The sequence below is a fragment of the Sminthopsis crassicaudata genome, chromosome 2, assembly GCF_048593235.1.
Source record: "Sminthopsis crassicaudata isolate SCR6 chromosome 2, ASM4859323v1, whole genome shotgun sequence".
Taxonomy (NCBI): Eukaryota; Metazoa; Chordata; class Mammalia; order Dasyuromorphia; family Dasyuridae; genus Sminthopsis; species Sminthopsis crassicaudata.
The window spans coordinates 338,191,158-338,216,587 of record NC_133618.1 but is presented as its reverse complement, the minus strand read 5'-3'; the positions used below and the strand labels follow the sequence as shown (position 1 = coordinate 338,216,587).

The 25,430-nt window shown below is 32.2% G+C and overlaps 1 protein-coding gene across 3 annotated transcripts; it reads left to right on the top strand.

Moving 5' to 3' along the window:
* Positions 1-1,533: 1,533 nt before the first annotated feature.
* On the top strand, positions 1,534-24,016 carry GMFB (glia maturation factor beta). Of its 3 annotated transcripts, none has more exons than XM_074290533.1 (7): positions 1,534-1,667; positions 13,157-13,253; positions 14,767-14,816; positions 15,760-15,809; positions 16,146-16,228; positions 18,955-19,028; positions 19,820-24,016. In XM_074290533.1, the coding sequence occupies exons 1-7, from the start codon at positions 1,665-1,667 to the stop codon at positions 19,889-19,891; spliced, it is 429 nt and encodes a 142-aa protein (XP_074146634.1). In that variant the 5' UTR covers positions 1,534-1,664; the 3' UTR covers positions 19,892-24,016. The 3 variants fall into 3 exon arrangements, with proteins under 3 accessions (XP_074146634.1, XP_074146635.1, XP_074146637.1); XM_074290534.1 differs by lacking the exon at positions 1,534-1,667 and adding an exon at positions 4,712-4,731; XM_074290536.1 differs by lacking the exon at positions 1,534-1,667 and adding an exon at positions 4,758-5,046.
* Positions 24,017-25,430: the final 1,414 nt, after the last annotated feature.

The following is a 25,430-nucleotide window of genomic DNA, read 5'->3' as shown; positions in this document are numbered from 1 at the left end:
TAACTGATTTCTATCTAGCAATAAACTTTCATTTTGCAACTAATATTTCCGGAATGAGTGAATTCTTTCACTCCCAAATTATTTCTTTATCCTTAAGATTTTTCTATCCTTAAAATTCTATCTTAGACTCTACCATTCCCTTAAGTTGTTATTTTATATATTTCTTCCCCTTTCTAGAAAAAGCTATCCATAGTTGCCACATCCATTTCTTCTCACTTATTTCTCAGCTCTTTATAATCTGGCTTCCAGTTTCATCACTTTAAATAAAACTGCTCTCTCCAAAGTTACTGACTTTTAATTGACAAATTAATCTTCAAATTTCTCCCCCTATCTTCTTCATTTGATACTGCTGACTACTCTCTCATCCTAGATACTGTTCTCTTCTCTGGGATTTTGTGACTTTGATGGGGGTTGAGGTCCCTTTAAGATTCCTTTCTAATTGCCCAACCCATGACTGACCTTGATTCATAAATCCTGGTCAAAGGCATCCTTTGAATATCCGGGCCCAGCCCCCACCATCATCAGCTCAGCTTCCCCCCCACACACACCTGATCTGGGCTAACTGAAAAGCCCACCGAGAACTTAGGGGTACCGCCCATCATCTTATGGGTATAAAAGAGGTGAGCCAGAACGTCCTCTTTGCAGGAGCCCTCCCAGCCAACTCATGGTATCCTTCCGTCCATGTAAGGGCTCCTGCCCGCCCAGTGGCCACCTCTGGCCCTGGCGTCTTTCTAACTGAACTTTACTTCCAATTTCTACAATAAACTTTTTATTTATCAATCTAGGTTTTCGGGCCTGTAAATTCATTTTACAGGGGATACTGCGCCTCATGGGATTATTTATGTGCCCAAGAAATGGGGTTCCCCCTTTCCTTTCCCTCATTAACATGACTGAACTCTTTCTATTTTCCCCAAACCCTTGGTCTTTCTCGAGTCTCTCACTGCTTTTCTGCATCCTATACAATGCTGCCAAAGTTATTTTCCTGAAGGACAGATCTGACATATTTCCTCGTAGCTCAATAATGAAATATTTCATCATTATCTAACCCTTTTTAAAATTTTTCTATTATTTAAAAATTGTTTAAGTTATATAACAATTAGTACTATAGAGACAGGAAGTAGGTCTGTGATTTCCTGGTTACAGAACTCCCGAGTGAGGAAACACCCTGTACTGATGTAGTTGGCCCTTTTCTGTAATTCACAGGCTTATTCATGGTTGCCTGGAGCAGTGAGAGGTACTGGGATATTAGCGGCGGGTCCTTCTGCCCTCGAGGTTGACTCTCCCATACACTTTGCCACGCAGACTCTAGTTTTACAAAGTTTATAAATAAATATAGTTTATGAATAAATAAATACAAACACATGAGGGGGGCGTCCTAAAATTTCCTACTGAGCATTCTTAGGATCAAAAAAGTTTGGAGATGAAGGCTTTAGAGAATAAAAACAAAACAAAACCGGTAATTCTACTTAGAAATCGCGCATCAGCTAACTTTGAGCAGTACCGCACACCGTCTAGTCATCAACCGCAGGCTCCGCCCAACCTCCGCTCACTGATTGGAGCATCGGTTCCGGATACCCCGTTGCCGGAAAGAAGACGGTAGTAGATTCCATTCTTGAAAAGGCCTAGGGAAGGCTCCGCCGGGGTGGTACCCTACCGGAAGGAAAATGGTGAGTTGCCGCCCGGGAAGCGGGGCGGAGGCAAAGGACTAGGCTAGCCGATAGGGCTTTCTCTAGCCTGCGGGGTCCGACTGTGAAGTGTAGGGCCGCCCTGAAATTGCGAGAGATCCTCCTCTGCCTCATTAGGCCTTGGCTCTGCTCAAGTGCACCCGGGTTATTTCCCTGTGGCTAACGGCTGCAGCAGTCTCAAGTTTGCGAAATGATAGGCCCCGAGGCTTTGGTTTCCCGGTTCTTAATAGATGTTGTCTTGCGCCACATCTTCCGACTCTTCGGCCCCGAGCCGTCGCGGGCTCCTTGGCGCCTCCATGGGATGGAAATGGAGAAAGGAATCCGGGACTGCGAGTGGCGAGAGAGGGGGGAAGAGCCTGGGGGGAGAGATCGAGTGCTCTCTGCTTCTCCCAGCCCCGCCTTGCTCGGCGGTGCCTCCGCCCATCCTCTCCAGATCTCTCCTGTTCTTAGGTACCGGTCTAGAGCCACCGAAGCCAAAGGAGCGCCTGAAAAGTGGTAGCAAAAACTGCCCTGTGGGCTCCGGTGACTTCGTCCTCGTGTTCTTTAATCCGGTTCTTTCTCTCCCCGAGAAAGAAAGAAATTGGGGTGTTGTCGTGACACCTCAAGTCCATGTGTCCCTCCAGTCATGATCATCTGGGTATTTTGGTTTTAATTATCTTAGGAAATTGCATTGACTCCTTAACTCGTTTTAGGTTTTCTTTAGGTTTAATTTAGGCTACGGAAGTCATTTTAGATGTTTTGGAAAGGGTAATAGGATTGCTAGTTAGTATTTAAATAACTTTAAAGCATTTTATCCTCATAACAACCATATTTAGTCCCATTCTGTGGATGAGGAAACTGAGGCAAAAAGTTGACTTTCCTCAGCTTCCTCCTGGCCAACTTTTCCAGTATCTTTGCCAAGAAAATCTCAGAGTCAGGAACTGAACAATTAGAATAAGAGTAAGAGGCAGAAGTGGGATTTTAACCAGTCTTCTCTAATAACAGAACCAATGCCTTTTTATCTCACCTCTCTCCTCACACCCCTCTACCTAAATCTTTGCACACTAGATATTTAAACGTTTTTAATTTTACTCTTAGAGATGGTATGGTTCAGTGATGTGAAAGTTGAGCACGGAGCCAGTGAAACTTCAGGTCCAATCTTTATCCCTATCTAACTTAATATAATTCCCTTGTGGCATTTAGAAGGGAGAAATGGATTAGAGAGGAAGGCATATCTTAATTTTTTTACTATGAAGAAGAGAAATTGAAACATTGATTTTCCTTGAGCACCTATTGTGTTCAATCTAGTTTTGAAAGGTGATAATCTCTAAAAATTTTTGCCCAGAGGTAGTACTTCCATTTTAACTGGCTAGCTCTCTAGTGAATTTATGATTAAAACTTTAATAATAGTTACCATCTCAGGGAGGAAGAAATAATGACTTAATCTATATTTTTCAAAGACTGCCCCTCCTACACACATACACAATATCTATGAAAGAAAGGGAAATAAAATTGGGGGAACTGGAGAATGAGTCCTCTTGTCAGTTTCAGGAAGTGACAGAAGACTTCTTAAGATCTTCCTGCTTCCATCACAGAAGTTCTGACATATCATCTCCCCCTTTTCTGTCTTTTTGAGAGAGAAAATTCTGAGGACACATCAGTAGTTGATATGGTATATCACCTTACAAATATGTCGAGTTGATGGTATAATTTAATCTTAAATGACAAAAGTTATGATTTTTAAATTTTTGTTTAATAGTAAAGTTAAAGATGGAGATAAGGTTGGGCACTGGGGCCCCGATCTGCCACTGACAAAAAAATGAAGTAGGGGCTAAAATAATAATAATATCTAACATTTATATAGTACCTACAGTGTTCCAGGTACCATGCTAAATTTTTACATATATTTTCTCATTTGATCTTTACAACAATCTTGAGAGATAAGTTGATATTTTAAAATCATTAAAGCCTGCTCAGCAACATGAGGAATAATGATATATTTTATAAATATATATTTTTAAACAGACATCTTTAAAATAAAATATGCCGTTGTAATCATAGAAATATTATTGAAAAGCAAAATATGAATTAAAAAGCATTTATTAAACACAATATGCTATGCATTAGCATACAAATTCGAAAGCTAAGATTTCCTCTGCCCATAAAGTATTTACATTCTCATAGGGAGACAATATGAATTAAGGAGTTAATTGTGTATAGGAAGGAACTCGGAAAGTTACTGAATAGGTGAGTAAGACCATACGGGAACATTTTGACATATCCCTAACAGGCGTAATGGGAAAATTGATCTGATCATTTCAGAACTGGACAAGTAAAGATGGGGTAAGGAAGATATCTGTGCTAAGGCAAAATGCATGTGGTGAGGACATGGCTGTGGAGTAGGGCATTAAGTGAAATGGCTTTCATTTCATTTCCTGAGATTGTAGGCTAGAAGGGATAGGTAACAATCAAAGAAAGCATCAAGGTCCCAGCATTCCAAAAATGAAAGGTTTAAACATTCTATTTAGTTTCTCATCTTGGTAGCAAAGCATTTGGGGAGTAGGAAGTAAATGTAATATATGGAGAATGTATTTATCTGCTAAGCAGGAAGATGATTCCAAGCCTCTGAGACATACAACATATGCTGCCTGTGTGACCCTAGGCAAGGTATTTAACTTTAACTCTATAAGACCAGATTATAGAGCAGTTGAGTTCTAATTGATAGAGGGGTTTCCTCACCAAAAATTCCCTGCTACAAGTAAATTGACAAATTGACTCCTCCAAAAATGTTACAATTAAAATTAAGCAACTGTACTGTCAGAGTTGTTTTAACTTAGTAACTTTCAGAAAGTATATAGGTCTACCTTAAGTGCTGCTAAAATCACTAAATTCTATATTATTTAGCATAGCCCAATTCTTAATAGTATTCTTGGTTTTTCAAAATGAATTACTACCTCCTACCTTTTTCATTATACCTTTTTCTAATATGTTTTCCTATCTCTTCTCAATTTTTTTATATTATTGCTATTCATTTGGAGCCTTCAGTAGTGACAGCACTTGATGGGAGGTACATTTTATATTTATTTGTATGACTCATTAAATGTGGATAGAGTATATGATAAGTAGCACAGGAAGCAGGTAACAGTTCTGTTAGGAGTATTCCTGAAATAGGCCAATATCCTGTTGGTTTAGATTTGATGTTGAAATGAAATGAGGCATTCATCATTATTGGACAAAATGAGATTTACTTAGCCATAATACAAGAAATGTATTATTCAACAAGGATTGGCTTGAAGAGACATAACTCAATATACTGCACCCCTCTCTGCCCTCTGAAACATGGGTTTGGGAACCAAGGCTGATGAATCCTGACCCTTTATAGGTGAGCCCTTTTTGCTTTTTGGTGTTAAGAAAAGTGTATCATTGGAGGCACAGCTTGAGATGTAGCCCTCTGGGCCAGTCAAGACCTAGGAATAGCCTTGTCATCTTTCACAGAAATGCCAACTTCTTAACTCATGTGACCAGGCAGATAGTGACCCTAGTAGAAAATGATTCTGTCACAGGTTCCTTTTTAAAATATCTTTTAAATTTTTTTAATGGGTGGTTATCTACAAACAGGTCAAAGAAATTTTTGGATTTTTAAAGTTACTTTGGCAAATACTAAGCCATTTTAGATAATAAATCAGAATTTCACAAGTATTTTGTAATGCCTATTAAAAGTTATTGGAGGGAATGGGGGAAATGGAGGGAGGGAGATGGGGATGGTTGGTTGGTGTAGCGGATAGAGCACCAGCCCTGAAGTCCGGAGGACTTGAGTTCAAATTTGGCCTCAGATACTTAACACTTCAATAAGTGTTGTGTGATCATCCTGGGCAAGTCACTAGAACCCAATTTAGGAAGGAAGAAAGGGAAGGAGAGAGGGAAGGGAAAAGAAAAAGAAAATTACTGAATTGAGTGGATTATTGAGATGAGGTTATACCTCACAAAAATGAAAGTAAATTTCAATTTACTTTTTATAATGGCATATTTTCTATTATAATTATTAGTGCTCAATGCTTGTTTGGAAACTTAAGAAGTGATGTTTTATTTGGAAGTTATTAAGATCATAGGTTAAGCATATTAAAATAATTGAGCATTTTAAACTTCTGAATTCAGCTGTTAGAATAGTAGTGGGGAAAGTACTCATTTTGGAGTCACAAGACCTACATTCAAAGCCTGCTTACTACTTGTGTGATCTGATAAAAGTCACTTAATCTTGCTAGACATTAGTTTCGTCTTCTATAAAATAAGGGAGCTCAATTGCATGATCTTTGAAGTTCCTTTCAGTTTTAGATTTAAATTGATCTAGCTAATTATATTAATGATTAAGTTCATTTAACTTTCTTTTATGAGCACACATAATGGACATAGTCTTATTAGCTTTCAAAGGTTCAGAATGTGTGATTCCTGTCTTTGACTGGTATTTGTAATCTTCAAAACAGTTTAATTCATTCATCAATTTTAGAGCACAATCCAGGTTTCTTTATGGAGAGTAAATATTAAGAGTTGAGAAATTTATATGTTTGTATTTGAAATAAAGACATATATCTAACTGTTCCAAAAAAAAACCCAAAAAAATAAACTTTAGGGATAGTTCTTTAGTGCTTCAATGAACAAATTATTTCATCCACACGGTTATTCTCTTTAGTAGTACAAATCACACAACCCCTATTCATCTACTCATTTTGTATCTTTTATCTGTATTCTCCCACTAATCTTCCAACATTCCAAGTTGCCTTCTGGATTTCCTCATTGTATGTAAGTTATCTGCGAAGTAATTATATTACCTATCTTTATTCTTTCCACCTGACTGATTAATATTATTTTCTGGTTATTTCATGCTATTTATATCCACTGGATGACCTGTGATTTTAAAATTTTTATTTTATTGGTGTATACAACACATACAAGAATCTGTCAGTTCCCAATAACTAGTTCCCTAACTGACATTAACCATAAGATTGTGCCACACTTATAGACTATCACAGAAAATAAGAAGGTAATCATTTTCCACTCTCTAGATTCAAGATTGGTCATTTCATTGATGTGTTATATTTCTTTACATTATTGTGGTTATTTTGTATATTTTCTTGATTCTGCTTTATTCTGTATTAGTTTAGGATTAATTTCTAATTAATGTATGCCTCCTTTGTTTTCATTTTTTTTTTGCTACTGTTATTTCCTTTTGTCTTGATTTTTTTCAGGTATTCACACACTAATATGTTTAACTTAAATTCATTAGAGACTGTGGTATCCTGTAATTCCTAGCTATACATCATCCTTAAAAGACTATTGGTATTTAAAAAAAGAGGTTCTTTGTAATAGTGGAGGGGTTTAATTTGCTTTTAGCATAAATGTGCTCAATTAAGTAGATTGATAGATTATATAGTTTTAACTAGTCCAAACAAAATGTATGTGTAGTTTCAAAAAGATTCCTGCAAAGAAATCCCAGATTGAAAATACTACTAATAATGCAAACAAGTGATCAAGAAAATGCCTACTCCTTGTAATAACTGTCAGCCACCTAGGATCTGACAAGTTGCCACCTCTTCCTCCCCTCCTCCAGTGAAATTAGAAAAAGATAACCTTTAAAATGTGTTTAATCAACATAGATAATAATGCATTTCTTCATTGTTGGGTTACATGAGCTACATTATTTAGCCATGATAGTGATTAAAACAGTTATTAAAATCAAATGAATTTACAATAGATAAAAAATTCTGTGTCACAAAGTGTTAAGCCAAGGTCTTTAAAAATAACGAAGTATATTTAAACACAATGATCTTAAAAACTATTATATTAGTAAAATATTTTAATGAGGATAAAAGGTTTTTGTGCTTAGAAATAAAATTGTTTAAATTTTTCTATTTTCTATGTGTTTTGTTATGTATATAATATACTGGAGTGATGATTGTATATGATTTATGAATAACATATTGGGGGTATCAAAAATTTCTTACTGATCAGAAAAAAAAAGATCAAAGTCTTTATATGATTAAAAATATTGGAGATGTTTGGCCAAGACAAGAGACCTTCTTTATTCACTTTTTTCCCCCTTGTAGGTAGTTAGTCCCAAGTCTTTAGAGTGATTATGAATCATCATATTTAGGAGATTGGACAGTGTTCTAGTTCTTCATATGATTAGCACAATTTGATCTACAAAGAAGAACATGTGAAAGACCTCATCATCTTTTTTCTAGGTATATGAGTTGAGTGATTCTAGCGTCCTGTAGTCTCTCGATTGTAATCCTTCTCTGGAAGGAGGTTTCTTTTCTGTAAATCCTTTTTTCTGTGAGCAGGTCTCTTGAGAGGCTTCTGGAGCCTCCAGCCAGAGCGAAGGTAGAATCTCAAATCCTCTTCTTCCTGAATCCTGGCTCTGAATCTCCTCCACCTTCCCTGAAGTTCTCTCAGGAAGTCTTATCCTCCCCCAATCCCAACTGCTTCCTTCTGGACTGCCCTCCTCTTTTATCCTCCCAGAGAATGGGCTTGTGGGAACTACTTATAACCAATGAACTTGCTCCTTTTAAAGGTGTGAACTAAAGGCGTGAACCCTGAGGTAGAGAATTGTTAAGTACTGACTTAGCATCTAGTAAGAACCTAATAAGTGACCTCTAAGGTTTATGATTCAGTGATCTTTCATTTGAACTCCATACAGAACATCTTCCATAAAATCATCTTTGGTGAGAATATCTTTTATATAGTGTTTGATATTCATAATCAGAGGGTATCCAAATTACCCCTTATATCTTTTCTCTTATGAGGTAAAATTCAACACAGGGATAGGAGTTACCTTATTGGAAAAGAGTTTTTAAAGGTTTTTTTGTTGTTTTTTAAGTTTTTATGGCATTTTGCTCTATTGAGTCAAATCAGCAAAAAATAAGCACAGCATAATTATAGATTCTTTGCATCTTTCAGTAAATTATATTTGATTAAAAATTAGGTCTGCTTTAGAACATTTGTGAAAGCCTAGCTTTCCTTGAAAGATATCCTGGGGAGTTGTAGATAATTCTAAAGATTTTCTGAAGATGTAATGGTAACTAACTAGATAACTACTGTTATTTTCTTGATTGATTTTATTTAAAAGGAAAAAAAAATAATCATGATTTTGTCCAATTGTTGATATCGTCCTGTCATTCAGATAGCTCAACAACTGATCTCTTAATGCTCACCAAATTGTGTCACATTCTGAAGAAATCTTCTCTCTTACTCTTAGTCTTGTCCCAGCTACTCTTTCTCTACTTATTTTCTTAATACTTTTTCTACAGCACAGTAGAAACTGTGACATAATCCAGATGTGGTGGCTGTAGAATCATCCATGTCATAGATGGAAGAATAAACTTTTGTTGGAAATCTTTTCCATTTTTTCAACTTTTTGAGGGGATAATTCTTCTGGTTTCATTCTTAATTTTCTCAAAATAACTAGTCTTACTGGGATATCTCATCACATTTTCTGAAGACTCAAATTTTTTTCTCTCGTCACTATTAGTTTTATGTCATGATATCGCATGTAATGTTTTACCATCTTTCTATGAAGGATTTTTTTTTAATTTTTAATTTTTTAGTAATTTGTAGTATAAATCAGTATTGCTTTTGGTTACAGTGATTTTCCCCTTCAAAGCAACAAATATTTTCTTGCTGAGGTAATTTTTAAACTCTCTTGGCCATTTCATTATAGTGATTGGTTTATCATTAATAATCTGTGTTGATATCTATCTTTTATCCATTTCCTATTTTTCACCATTAATAGTTTGTATAAATATGATAGGTTAGAGCTATTTTAACTACACTATGTCTTCTAAACCTGATATTGATTTTAATCTTCATAGAGCTATTTCATTTTTAACTTTAACTAGTTTTTGTGGTTTAGTTAATTTCATTTTTTAATGTTATTTGTTGTTAATTTTGGTATTCATTATATATATGTGTGAGAAAATCTGTGTACATTTCTTAATTGTGAATACATTTTCTGTTATCTGTTTATTAATTTGCTTATTTTGATGTTTTTTCCTCGTACCTATTTTTGCATTTAAATTAGCAAGTACTAAAATGTATTTCAGTTCAATTTGGAAGCTCTTATTGGGTTTCTTCTATACTTTATTATCTTAATTAGAATCTGGCGCACAAACTGCAGGTATTTTCGTGGTCTTTTTGCAAATATACCAAGAAATACAAGATGCCCAAGTGTTTTTTTTTTTAAATGTTTCTTATTTTCTTTTGTATTCGAAATAAAACAAACTCTGTCCATTGAATTATTCATTTTATAGTGAAACTGTCAATGTTCTTAAGATTCATTTCTTCCAATAATAAGTTAGCTAATTGGTCCCTAGACAAGGATTTCATATTTACAGTACCAACAGTTAAATTAATGTTAACATATAGTTAAAAACTAATTGATAATTCTCTGCCTCCTTTTCTTAATTCTTGTTCCTATAATCTCAGGAAGGAGGCACAGAGTTAGCAAGCCAGGAAGAACTAACTTTAAATCTAGCTTTAAGACACATCCTAGATCGAATGGCACAATGATAGAATACTAGATGGAGCACCAGCCCTGGAGTCAGAAGAATGGGAGTTCAAATTTGACCTTAATGTGTCTTTGGGCACTTAACCTCATTTATCTCTCAAAAAAAAAAAAAATATGCTGTGTGACTTTTTGAAGCTCACATAATTTTTGTCTGCTTCATTTCCTTGATCTGTTAAAATAAAGATAATAACACCTCTTATGGTTGTGATGAGGATAAAATGAGATAATTATAAAGTGCTTCATAAACTCTAAGTGCAATAGAAGAGCTATTATTATTATTGCCATATAGGACTGGCAATTTGTATAGTTCTTTGTTACATGAATTGCCATAGCCATAGAATTCATTATCTAATGACTGGTTGGTGTACTGGTAATTAACCTATCCATACTTAGTCTGTTACTAAGACCCAAATTGGATCCTTTCCAGGATGGTAGAACCAAGGCAGAGCTTACATTCCATTAATAGAGCCTTTGAGAGTTACCTTCACATTTCAGTGAAGCATCTTGAAGAGAAACAAAAAGCAATAAACATATCCCTTTAATCTAGAACAATTTAACCCTTTTAGTTTTTCTAATAATAGTTTAAAATATTTTTCTTTATTGGTTCTGTCATAAAACTGCATTTTTTTTTTTTTATTTTTTTTTTTTGAGGCTGGGGTTAAGTGACTTGCCTAGGGTCACACAGCTAGGAAGTGTTAAGTGTCTGAGACCAGATTTGAACTCGGGTCCTCCTGAATTCAAGGCTGGTGCTCTATCCACTGCGCCACCTAGCTGCCCCCTATAAGCTGCATTTCTTTTGTTAAAATATACTTATTTTTTTTTCAAAATACATGCAAAGATAGTTTCAACATTCACCCCTGCAAAACCTTATGTTTCACATTTTTCTCCCTCCCTTCCCACCTCCATCCTCCCCTAGACAACAAACAACCCAATATAGGTTAAACATGTGTAGTTCTGTTAAACATATTTCCACATTTATCATGCTGCACAAGAAAAATCAGATAAAAATGAGAAAGAAAAAAACTAGCAAACAATAAAGATGAAAATATTATGTTGTGATCCACATTCAGTCCCCATAGTCCCCTCTCTGAATGCAGATGGCTCTCTCCATCACAAGACTATTGGAATTGTCCTGAATCACCTCATTGTTGAAAAGAGCCAATTCCATCACAGTAGATCATCACATTATCTTCTTATTTCTGTTTACAATGTTTTCTTGGTTCTACTCACTTCACTTAGTTCATATTAGTCTTTCCAAGCCTTTTATCCTGCTGATCGTTTCTTATAGAACAATAATATTCCATTGCATTCATATACCATAACTATAGCCATTCCCCCACTGATGGGCATCCACTCAAGTTCCTTGCCACTACAAAAAGGGCTGCTATAAACATTTTTTGCACATGTGGGTCTTTTTCCCTTGTTTACGATCTCTTTGGGATACAGGCCCCATAGAGACATTGCTGGATCAAAGAGTATATACCATTTGATAACGCCTTGGGCATATTTCCATATTGTTCTCCAGAATAGATGGATCACTCCACTAACAATGTATTAGTGTCCCAGTTTTCCCATATGCCCTACAACAATTTTCATCTTTTCCTGTCTTCTTAGCCATTCTGCCTGAGTTGTCTTAACTTGCATTTCTCTAATCAATAGTGAATTAGAGCATTTTTTTCATATGACTAGAAATGGCTTTAATTTTTTCATCCGAAAATTGTCCTTTGAACATTTATGAACTGGTGAATAACTTATTCTTATGTAACATATTCTTATACATTTGAATCAATTCTCTATATATTTTAGAAATGAGGCCTTTATTAGAAACCTTGGATTATAAAATTTTTCCCCCAATTTTCTGCTTCCCTTATAATCTTGTTTTTGTTTGCACAAAAACTTTTAAATTTAAATGATCAAAATTGAAAACTGCTTTTCAGTTGTTCTGAAATAATAGTTGTTGACTACTTCCTCAAGAATTTCTGGTAAAGAAAATTCTATGACTTTCCTTGATAATTATTCTTGGTATAGTTTTAGTCAAGAAATAAGCTCTTTGTGATATCCTATTAAATCCCTTCAATCGAAATTTAAATTCTCTTTCCACTTCCACTCCCAATTTTTTCCCTCTTCATTGCAGAGAATAAATTTTTTAGTTTTCAGACTGTCTAAGAAGTATTCTGATATGTTGGAAAGCTTCAGTCTTAGGGGACATGGATTCTCTTGACTCTGCTCTTAACTATTTGAGTGACCTTGTGCAAATCGCTTAGGTCTCAGTTTCCTCCTCTGAAAAATGAGGGACTCATTTCTAAGGTTCACTTCCAACATTAAATGGACTTATAATAGCTCCAAATTTCCCCCCTCTTCAGACTATATTAACTCTTTTTAGTCTTTTCTAATGTGGTCTAATTTCCAAATCTTTAATAGTCATTGATATTTTCAAAGACCCTTTTTGAATTTTTCTGCACTATATAACTATAAATTATTTTTTATGTCTATGGGCTTTTGTGTATATTCTGAAATTTTTTTTTTTAATCCCAAATATTGCCACCTCACTTAAACCCTTGTCCTTTTACTATAGGGAAACTTTCTAATGAAGTCTTATGTTTATGGAATTTTTTTTCCCATATAGAAAATATCCAATATTTGTCATCCACCTTGATCATGGCAAGGAGAATTAAGTAATCCTATCCATCTCCACTTAGTTTGCCATATCGGGTAGAAAAAAGATTTGTGTGGTCAAGTTATTAACAGTTAAAATTATGAACAATTAAAAACTCCTCTTCAGCTATTTCACTTATATATTTGATATTTGTGTTCATTGACTGCTAATGTCTAGCCATGCATATATTGCTTATTTACATGTATGATTTTTAAAATTACATATTGAAACTATTTCATTTGTGTGTGTGTGTGTGTGTGTTTTTTTTTTTCCCAGAGTGAATCTCTGGTGGTTTGTGATGTTGCTGAAGATCTAGTGGAGAAACTGAGAAAGTTTCGTTTTCGCAAAGAAACTAACAATGCTGCTATTATAAGTAAGCTCAACTATTGTCAGCAAAGTTATAGTCTTATACTTGTTTAATCCTTCCCTAAATTTTTCTAAAGTAATTTCCCTTCCCAATTTTTATTCTTTTCATTTTATTTTTCACAGGAAAACAACTAAAACTCACAAAATGGGAAGAATGATACTCCAAAATTGTAACAACTCATAGTAAAAACTAGTTTATGTTCATTCCAAATGGCTTTTGGCTTCCCTTCTATTTAAGACTTAAATGTTATAATATAAAAAATATATGCCTATCTCAAATACTTTTAAATGTTTTTTTTCTCCAAGATTGGAGGAGATGTGGTCTAACTTTAGGTATCTGGAAGCATGTTTACTTTTTTTCAGAAGTAATACTAGCTACTATTTAACAATAAATAATTTCTTCCTAAATCTACCAAAAATGGTAATAATAGTTTATGCTTTGCTTCCTCCATTTCTCATCAACAGTGAATTTGACTTTTAAGACTCGTCTTCATTGGTAACATGAGAGTCTGAAATTATACTATTTGGTAATGATGAAAAAGACTATGTCGAAGAAGGAGGGGAATTTAAATTCTATGGTTTGTGCTTAACTAAAATGCATGTTGCAAACTAAAGCAAATTTATAGTAATAACTTTGTAACTATATTTATGCTACAAATTAAAAATTCTAAGCCAGTATAAGCACACAATAGGGAAAAATGAAACTGTACTTTTTTTTTGCTATAATAAAATCAGTTTTTACCCCCAAAAGGGAAGCTATTCCAAATCTTTTTGATCTATAGTGTCTATTTGAAACATTTTCCAAGAGAAATTTACTTCAAATAAAGTAAAGGCTTGACATGTCACTTGCTCAAATAAAGTAGTAGATTTTTTTCCCTCATTTCCTTAACATTTGTTTGCACCAAAGGAGGCGAACAGTATATTTAAGAAATTGTATGTATTTGACTTTAGAATGTATATCGGTCCCAATATTTGAATGTAGACATCTGATGCTTGGGGAAATTCATGTCAAATAAAATAAAGAGGTGATATTAATGTTCTAATTCAGGAAGACCGAGTAAGCCATCCTTTTTTTCCACATTGTCCAATTTTCTTTTGTCTCCTGCTCATTCATTCTGTGCTGGGTATGGATCATTCCCCCTGCTGCAAAGTTTGGCCCTTTTCAGATTTTCCCAAGATTAGGGTGAAAAATTATTTGTATTTTAAAATATATTGAGGTGGCTAAGACAGCAGTATTAAATAAACAGATTAAGTACCGCTGGTTCATAAAATAAGCCCACTTACAGATACTACCAATAAACTTGATTATTTGTGAGATTTCTTGCTTTCGTGATTTGACTGTATTAAAAATATAAACTGTCCCAGAGAACAGTTATTAGATTACTATGTCATCAGTGAGTTTTATTCATGTTTCTTGATCAATTTCCATTTTAAATTCTAAAAAAAATAAGTCCAAGAGATGGGAAAGTTAAATGTATGTTAGGTATGCACAAATTCATAATATTGTGTTTTTATTATAGTGAAGATTGACAAGGATAAACGGCTGGTAGTACTGGATGAAGAGCATGAGGTTTGTCAAATTAACTAGAGAGAATCTTTCATTATATTATCTTTTGAAAATGTCATCTTCATTATATGTAATTTCCCATATAAAATTTAGTTGTCTTTTTCAGAGGTGTGGTAACTACATGAAAAAAATTGTAATAATTACATTGTTTTGCCAACTAAAGAAAATTATCTTATTTTAAATGTTAAGAAAATCCCCTCTAATAAACATAATCAAGAAAGCAGTCTTTTATCAAATGAGGTGTTAACAAGCCCTTAAGATAAGTTTTGTTGAGCTGCTCAGCCAGTATAAATTGACTTTCTGTAAATTATAGGTAGGGATTGTGCCTGGAATTTTGTTCAAAATCAGTTTATGAATTCAAATCACCATCTGCTTAGCAATTTAGAATCTTAAAGAGTTGCCTAGAGCACTTAGGTATAGTGACAATTACTACTAAGCTAGAATTTGTCAAGTGGCAGATTAAACTCAATTGGGTATTCCTGATTCCAAGGCCAAATTTCATTGCCCTTTTATGAATTAAGTTTAGCATATAAATTTTTTAAAATTTCATTTTGATTTGACTTTTTCAAAAAGAATCAATTTAGTGAAGTGAAACTTTCAAGTTATTTGAAGAAGAAAAAATATTCATTCATTCAGCAATAAGGTCTTGAAATTAAAGACCTAGCAGAGTTTATATTTGTGTATCAGCTTGTCATTTAGTCAGAATAGTTGAGATTAGAATATATTGTGATTAGAATAGATGCTTGGCTAGATAGAATAAATAAGGTTAAAATGGATTTCTTTACTAACCTAGAAATTATTAGTTCTTACTGTAGATGTTCAATTTAGTCAAGTTTTGCTTTACCCCTAATGGTTGTAAGTCTATAATTTATATTGTTACATTTTATTTTGCTAATTACTTATGTGTAAGAACATTCTTGAACTCTGCTTTTTGTTAATTTGCCAGGGTATTTCACCAGATGAACTTAAAGATGAACTACCTGAACGACAACCTCGATATCCTTATCGTTTTTCTTTTTAAAAGTTTTTTTTCTTCAGGGAGAAAATTTTTCCATGTTTGGGTGTATACATATATGTTTTTTATTTGTTCTGTACTTTCAAAAAATATATATTATTCTATATTTCTGTTGTACCGTAATTTTATTTTGCAGTATTCATTTTTAAAGTTACTATTTTATAATATCATGGAAGAATGTAAAATGATGTAGGTTAGGGACCTAGTTTAAATTGATTTAAAAGGAGTCCAATTTTTCTAATCTAGTGTTCTTTTTAAAAAAGATTCTTAAGTACTAGAATAGTTGTTTTCTTTAATTTCCTTAACTTAAGAAAAACCTTCATTGTATATAGTTATAAATATCTACATGATGATGGAAGAGTTTCATACCCTCTATGCTTTATATTTTCTAGTCCTGTTGGTAAGTATGATTGTCATATAATGTATATATGTATGTAAAGAAATCCATTCTAGTAAAGGTGAGTTATATTGAGTAATATATAGAAAATGAAATGTGAATAATTTCTTAAATTTGTCATGTTGTGTATATGATATAAATAACAGAGTTTTCTTTACGGTCAGCCTATTTTGAAATTCATCCAAGGGGATCATTAATGAAGCATATGGCATAGACTTTGAATAACACATATGCTAAATGAGATATGTACTGTAGAATTTGAGCTTTTTCCAAGTAGAAAAGTTTGAACTTTAAACTACATTCTTATTTGTTTTAATTGTTAAAATTATTGAGTTATGAATTTTTCTCTTGAGTTCAAGATCAGTTACTGTAAGTTTTAAATTTGTTCTCAGATTCAGAGGATTTTTCAAAAAATTAAAATAATCAAAACTAATTTCTCAAAACTTTTCTCTGTACATAAGTTTTGTTTGCTAATTCACAGATTGACCAATCCATTTGCAAATATCCTATTTCATATACTGGCCTACTTGAGTTCAAAGTAATTTTTAATCTGTAGGATTAGAAAGGATAATGTATAATTGTATTACAAGTAGCACCTTTCAAAATACTGAATTAGTATTTTTGTCTTAACCTGAAATTTTGAGTCTGTTTGTGGCATTTTGTATATGTAACAAATATAGAAGTATTATTGGTAAGGTGTTTTTTTAAGTGTATTATGTACAATAAATTGAAATTTGATGAAAGTGGTTGTTTTTCAAATAAATATATTCATAGTTTTTAAAAGTTTTTCCTACAAAAATATTATTTTAAAGGAAGTGTATATACTATATAAATACACAGTTAAAATATACATTTACTTTAAATATTTTTAAATGAAACAATTGTTACTAAAATGAAGTATTTATTGAAAGCATATTCTAGATTTTTTTCCTTTACAATTCAATTTTTAAATGTATGTCTCTGATTTAAAATAAATCAAAATATGCTAATTCCACATCAGTAATACAAAGAGCTAATGATTTTGTTTTGTCATTCATTTCCTGTTAATTTGGTTAGTTTAATCTAGCTTTTGATGGTATATGTTCCTTCAAATGAATATTTTATGTACCAACTAGGTATTTCTACTAGGTAAAGGAAAAGGGACACCCTAAAGAGACTATTAGAGAATGTTCTTTATTTTATTTATTATATTTATAATGCTACAGATTTCCAAGTTTTTTCTAGACTGGGGAATGGTGTAGTATTTTGCCATATTGGAATCATGTGACAGCTTTAAAATGACTCACCAGTTTTATTTTATTTATTTATTTATTTTTTGGCTATGCAATTGGAGTTAAGTGACTTGCCCAGGATCACATAGCTAGGAAGTGTTAAGTATCTAAGACTATATTTTTAAATTCAGGACCTCCTGAAGGGCTAGTGCTTTATCCACTGCATCCCCTAGCTGTTCCTGCTTTTGATTTTTTTAAAAAGGAAAAGTCCCATTTCTGACATGTTAAAAATGGTCCCCTCTTTGGAGGTATTCCAGCTTTGTGGTTAATAGGGGAGAAATTTATCATCTGCTATCTGTGCTTCTAGATCTATTCTTAGAGAGTTGGTTGAGGAAGGTGAGAGTATTGAGACTGCAGTGTTCTCTTATTTACTCAAAATTAACTAATATGGAGTGTACGGGAGGTAGTTTGGCATATGTTATGCCAGGCACATAGCCCTTTGATGGGATGGACATTTCTATAATATATTATTGGGACAGGAGGGGATGATTTTAGTTGTGAAAATAAAAAGAGACAGTTAACACTTACTGAATATATGTCATTGATATGGGCAGAACCGAAAAAAAACATTTATTTGGAAAGGCCTTGGATTATTCTTTCAAGTAATGAGCCATAGAATTTAAAGATATGTTTATGGTTTTCCCCTTGGGATTCAAATTATAACATGCTAACTCAGATCTATAGGGAAATAAATTTTCAGCATGCAAAGACCTCAACAAGGAGAATAAAAGTTCTTAATATAGACTTTAGGATTTATCTCAATATCAAGAGGTTAAATGACTTGTCAGTGGGTCATACTGCCACTAAGTATGAGAGGCAGAGTTTGAATTCAAGTACTTATGGCTCCTAGGCCAGTTTTCTATGCCTTATACCATGCTGCTTCTCTATGTACCTTAGATATTAGAAAGGCAGATTTCAAAAAGTACAGGAGAATAGATTGAATCCTATGGAATAAAATGTTATAGAGGAAGTCAACCTTGCAGGGCAAGTCTGAAGGAAATACTTGAAAAATGAAATTCTGAAGATACTAAAAAAGTTGTGGGAAGAAAGAAAAAGCTGTAGCTATATGAATACACAGGAAATTCAGTTTCCACAGGGCTATAAGGATCAAATGAAGATATTTGTAAAGGCTTTATAAATTTAGTGCTAAAAATAACAGCACTTGTTATCTCTTGTTATCTTACTCCTACAGTGTAACAGTGATACAACTTTTCTTTTATTCCTTGCTCCTCATTCTCACTATACAACCAGTTTCTGATGACAACATATCTTTTTATATCATCTCATGTGTGCACTTTAATGAAAATTTCAAAATATAGAACTTGTGAATTTAATTTTTCTTAATATCAAAAATTTTATATCTCTGTAACTAAATTAAATGTAAGTAAAAATGTCAGTTCTTCACTTTTTATTTCTTAAATTCTCATACTTCATGCTTACCCATTTTCTGAACTACAGGATGTAAGCCTGAACAACAGATGATGTATGCTGGGAGTAAGAATAAACTAGTTCAAACAGCTGAATTAACCAAGGTATCGTTTTAGTATTTGACTTGTTTGTTGAGAATATGCCAACTAAAGTCAAGTCATTATAGAAGATTAGGAAATTTATTATTGATATTGAAATGAATCCAGTTCAATGAGTAAACTACTATTCAATTAAATGTACCTAAAACTATATAGTTTCTTAGAATCCAAGATTAACTAAAATTATTAATGATTTTTTAAAATGACACACTATTTTTCTTATACTAGGAAATTAATATAAGATTTAATAACTACTGTCTTATTGAAGACTAAAATAAAATATTTATTTCTCAATCTCAATTTCCTATATCAGTTTTTAGTTGATAGTTTTTTTATTCTTGTTATCTTAATAAAAATGGATTAACTAGAAAAAATTGTTTTTTTAATATAGTAGCAGTGATCTTTCCTACCTCTTCTCTTTTTCTGCTCGCTCTCATTCCCCTTTGAGGCTTACTAACATTACTTTTCATTTATGCCATTTATGACACTTTTTCCCTATTTTATTTTTTATTCTCACTTTTTTACCTTGAAGCAGCATTTGTGGTTCTGAGTAAATTTTTGACCAAGGGTAGAGTAGATAGACCCAGCTAATGGACATATCTGACTGACACCTCTTTCTTTCACCTCTTTTAATTTTCCCAAACATAAAATATCAGTAATTGAACATTACAAAAGAGACCCAATTTGCTATTCACAGAGGTCAGATTAGGAAAATGAAACTAAAGTTTGATATAAATAATGTACTATTTCATTTCTTCTGAGTTTTAAATTTTAACTTGAAGTTTTTATCTTTCGAGGTATTTGAAATAAGAAATACTGAAGACCTAACTGAAGAATGGTTATGTGAAAAACTTGGATTTTTCCACTGAAGTGGTATTTATATACTAACCTGATTATACTGGAACCAGACATAAATACTTATTTATGCCTAAAAATGCACTGTTATTTACAATTTTGTTTCCTGCAGTAAATAAAAAAACCTTCAGTTATAAAGTTTGTACAAAGGAGGAGATTCTTCTTATAGTAATGAAAATTTTAAAAGTGTTTCCTCATATTTTGTAATTGTTTAGTGAAATACTTCTGCAGGGAATTTTTGCACTCTTTGTGACTAATTTCTATAACTTCTGGTTCAGAATTTGTTACTATTTTCAGAAATCATTGGAAAGTAGTTATTTTGCTTGTGATGAGCAATCATTGCCTTCTTTTGATAAATACTGGATATTAACATATTGTTACTTGGCAAATATGTGAAATACATTAAAAGGCTTGAATGACTCTTTTTTTCTTTTTTTCAAGGATTTGCCCAGGGTAAAAGGTCTGAGGCCAAATTTAAACTCATGTCCTCCTGATTCCAAGGTTTAGAATGACTCAAATTTGAGCCTATAAATAATAAGATTTTAGAACATCATGTGTTCTAAATCCTTTTTCATTAATTCTGGAACTTGTTTAGTTTACTACATTTTTATTCCATAACTTCTAATATACATAACTATCAAACAATAAATATTAAGTCCTATGGAGTTATAAACTTGAGTATTATTTCCTGATGTCATATGAGTGTTAGTCATTTTAAACCTATTAATACTGTGCCTTTGATTTGTTAGCTTTAAAATTAATCTTGAGAGTTTTACCCCACCAGTAATCCAGATTTGGTGAAATTAATACTTTTGTAAAGGTCCAAGTAAAATGTTTTGTAATGTCTAATTCTATAACTAAAATTTCTATTAAAACCAACTTCATTTCTGTAAATTCCAGCTATTTCCTTGCATTGGTGAATGCCTGGAAGTTGAAAGTTAGAGTTTTGTATGTGTCTGATTTAGATTTGTACCATTCAGAAGTAGTATTGACCTTAAACTTTGGTTGTAGGCAACAAAAGTAATATGTCAATCAAATTCATATTGATGTTATAATATTTTAGTTATCAGAATGTCATTGTAGGCTAAATGAATATTTGAATAATTGAGCTAATCTTCATAAATGTCATCAGCATAAATCCTATTATGAAGTATACTTTTAAAGCAATAAAATTGCTTTAAAACTTTGAAAACTGAACATTTTACGAAGACTTGCCAATATGTCCTCAGTCCAGTGGTACAACCAAGTAAAATGATTCATCTTGTGTCTCAGTAATTTTCTAAAAAAAATAAGCAAAAGCTATTTTGCAGTGGATTCTATTTAATAATTTCTGTCTTTCAAATGTATGTGCCAACTACATTTAGAGATTAACATTAATTAAGATTTCTTCTATGTGTCTTCCTTAATAGGAAAGCAAGAAATTAAAGGAAACAGGATATAAAACAGATGGAAAAAGGAGAAGAGAGTTTTGTTGTGGTTGTATAAGAGTTAGAAAAGATTCTTTATTTCTTCCAGATAAAATATTTCAGATAAACTTAAGAATTTTATAAATTTTTATTTAGAAGCACAGTTTTTGCTCTTTGGGATTCTTCAGAAATGAAATATTTAAATTCATAGGATCATGGATCTAGACCTAGAAGGGATTTTACAGGTCATCTTGTCCAACCTCTTCATTTTATAGATGAGAAACGTAAAGCTGAGAAGTTCAGGTGATTCAAGTCACAACCTAGATTCCAGAATCAGCAGGAGTTTTACCTTCCATGCTAATATTAGTTGCAAGCATACTTTTGACTGAAGAAGTAATAGTCTTGTCTCAGGTCCCAGCAATAAAAGGAAATAATGCTGTCAAAGAATGTAATTACTTAACCTGCTATGAGCTTAAAACATAGGACATTTTTGTCTTTTGTACTAAGATCCTTTAAGCTTATTGACCTACTATCAGTGAAATTGTTGCTTTCATTTTTTAATCTAGTTGTGGCACTGGATTATAAACAATCCAGGTTCTTTAACTTGATTTTCCCTTTGTGACCAACAGCTAGTTCTAGTAATGAATGAAAGTGATGTTTTTTTTTCTTCTATGATATTAACTTTCATAAGTGGTCATTAAATCTGTGACCTTTGAGTTAAAATGTTTTTAGAATTTGGGCCAGATTCCCCTTTGTCATTTCATTATTTTATGCTTCCCTTTTTCCAGATATAGAACTAGTTGTAAAGGAACTTAAAAAAAAAAAAAAAAAAAAACTATAATCCTCATGGATTTACAGGGGAAATCTATCAAAATTTTAAGGAACAATTAATACCAATACTAAACAAATTAATGTCAGATTTTGACAGTGAAAACGCTTTTTAGTCCTAATAAACTTTTAAGTTTCTTTCAAAATAATTTTCATAGCATCTTTATGAAATTTCTGAAAAAATCAAAGGAGGTGGTATGTATGAAAAACTTTGCAAACCTTAAGCCTCTGTAAATCTTAGCTATTATCATTATTATCATAATTCTTTTTTTTTCTTCCTCAAAGAGTGACCACAGAATTCATTATTCCATTTATTCCATTCCACTTTAAAATATTTCCCACCTTCCAAATATAAACTGATCCCATCTGTTTCATAATCTAATCTTTATACATAATAGTTCCTAAAATATCCCTCATCTGGTATTACTTGAGACTATTGGGAATAATACTGATCACACTTCTAAGAAATAATTGTCTCACAAGCATGACTTATTTGCTATCTAAGTTAGCATTTATTTTGCAATAGTAATAGCAATTCATTTTGCCTTACTTTTTGCATTATTACAGGAAGAATTACATTTTGTAAAGATAGGACAAATTAATCATCTACTATATTTAGTTTATGTGAGAAAGTCATCTACCTTTAAATATTCTACAGTTTAGCATCTTAATGCTTAATAAATGATTGACATTTGATTAATTGATTACTGCATTGTAATCAATTGTAATGTCAAAATGTTCTCCAAGGATTGGGTATCATTCTTTTTCTGATATTGGAGCAAATCTAAGAAAGAGTTTGTCGCTAATTTATTATACTTAATATCAGAGGTTTTTTTTTTTTAAGACATGAGTTTTGTCTTATTGTTTTTGGAAATGAATATATGCTTAATACAGTTAAGTACCCCCTTATACTTAAGCAAGGTTGATGCAATTACAAATATTTTTATAGTAATATTAATAATAACCTTTGTAGAAAAGATCTGACAACACTTTTTCTCCCTACTAAAAACTCCTATTTTCAGGAGTCAGACAGCCATAAAAAATTGGTGTGCTCAGGTCTGAATCTTGAATAAAATCTCTAATATTGGGAGTTCATTACCAAGTTTGATTTTACTATTTAAAAATTCATTGAGTAAATAAGTAAAGTTTGTGGGGGTTTTTTAAGCGTTTACTAATAAAAAATGGCTAGATTAATTTTCAGACAAGCATAATTGTAAATCATCAACCCATAAAGTTGAACTAGTGATTTTGGATATTTTCATAAAAGTTCAAATGGTAGTATTTGGTGGAAATAGAGTATAATTCATGTTTTGTGATTACTGCCTTAGTACTATGTGTTATCTCTGTTAATTCAATAGATTAGATTGACCATACTGGAATCCGGGATTTGAGCCTTCACAACTTATATAAAGGTGAATCTCAAAATCCTCTGGTCAAATTGTATTTTACATTTGAGGGGGGAAAATTAACCTTTTATCTAGTAACAAAGGGTCCTAAGTAGAATGTATGTAAACAAAACAAGGTTGTTTCCTCTTATGCCTTCATACATATAAAAATAATTAGATATATGCAATGTTTAGATTTAAAGGATTGAATTGTTTTCATTAAAACTATAAGTTTCTATAGCCACAAAGGTTACTTGAACATTCTAAGAATTCTGATATGCTAGGGTATGCTTACAGTGATAGAAATGTTTTAAATACAACCTTATTAAGGAAGCTTGAAACATTAAGGTGAGACTCACGTGTCTTAAGAGTTGTCATGTAGTTGTTTAACAATAACAACTGGCTCAACCTTCTTACATTATGTCAGTCTTCTCTATTTCATATCGCATGTTTATTTTAAATGGTTTCTAGCTAAGCATGATGTATGTATTGATTTAAATAAAATGTTAACATGAAAGAACTTAATGTTTCATCTTTTTTTTTTCCTCCACCACTTGAAATCGTTAGTAACTTATCTAGGACTGTTGTAATTGGATACCACAAGCTTCTTTTGTAAGTAACTTGAGGTGAAAAGGAGAATTGTGTAGAGTAATGAGAAAGTAGAAAAAAAAAATTTGTTTAAGTTGTAAAAAGGTTTATAAATTTTCCCCAGATGTCAAAATCATTCATTTATATAATACACTACCTAGAAACTGTTAGCCTAGAAATTAAAAGTTTATCTGTAAATAGAGCCAGAATAGAATATTGGTCAAGAGATTTGACCTTTTGTTGTAAAGAGGTAAGGAATCAAAAGGCACAGAATACCCCAGAAAAAAAAAATCTAGGATTGTCCAGTCAATTTGAATAGTAGTTATTTCTTTGAGGGCCATTATTACAGAGTATTGAACCAACTGTTGTAACAAGTAGAAGACTTTCTAATTTCAAAGACAAGATTTTATAACTGGGTTATTTAGCAAATGTGAAATAAAATGAGGTTATGTTAATTCTTTATAGATGTATCATTTAGCTCTTAAAATTATACTTTGAATAAAACCAATTCCTCTCTTCAATTGTTGTACAATTTGTAGGCTGAGATTTGACAAGGGTCACATAACAAGCGAGAATTAGGCCAACTTCTATTGTTCCCATGTTATTTCCTTCTCTCTCTTGTGCACGTGCACACACACACACTTATATGTGTGTGTATATAGATATAGACAGATTTATATATACACATGTATGAATGTATGAAAGGGATATTTCACTAATATATATAGATATACATATAAATATATATATATATAATGTGATATCAATATTTTTTGTTTTTATGGATAACCAAATGCTAGCACCTCTCCTATTACTGTGAATATTAACTCTGTATATATGAAAATTATGGCCTCTTATTGCTCCATGAAAAGTGTTTGTAGGTTTTTAATATTTTAAATACTTTAAATAAAACCTTAGATATGTAATCTAAAGGCAAAAGCTTGCAAGTCATTTCCATAAATATGTCATAGACTAAATATGCTGCAACCTTCAAAAATATTAATAGTTTTCTTTTCATTTGCCTTTTTCTCAAAATTAAAGAATGCAGTATATAATATGGCATAAATATCTCTGTAAAAATAAATTACTGAATCAAAGGCTGAATGAATCAGTCTTCTCCCAAATTTTTTTACTCAATAAAATTAGTGGCTGACCTTACCTATAATTTGAATTATTGTAGCAGTGAAAATATCCAAAATCAGTAACTTCACTGACAAGTTCAGTTCTGAAATATAGAAAAGTGGACTTTTTTTATCTCTGTATATGTTTAGCTTCAATAAAATCCAACTAAATTAAAAAACCTTTTTAAAAAATGAAATCATTGGTTGGGGTACCTTTTTTTACAG

Excerpts from the sequence above, each read along its gene's own strand:
- GMFB (XM_074290533.1), top strand. Across the intron at positions 15,810-16,145 it reads CTACCTGAACGACAACCTCG|CTTCATTGTATATAGTTATA; the intron begins ATATCCTTATCG and ends CTTAAGAAAAAC. Across the intron at positions 19,029-19,819 it reads AAACAGCTGAATTAACCAAG|GTATTTGAAATAAGAAATAC; the intron begins GTATCGTTTTAG and ends TTATCTTTCGAG.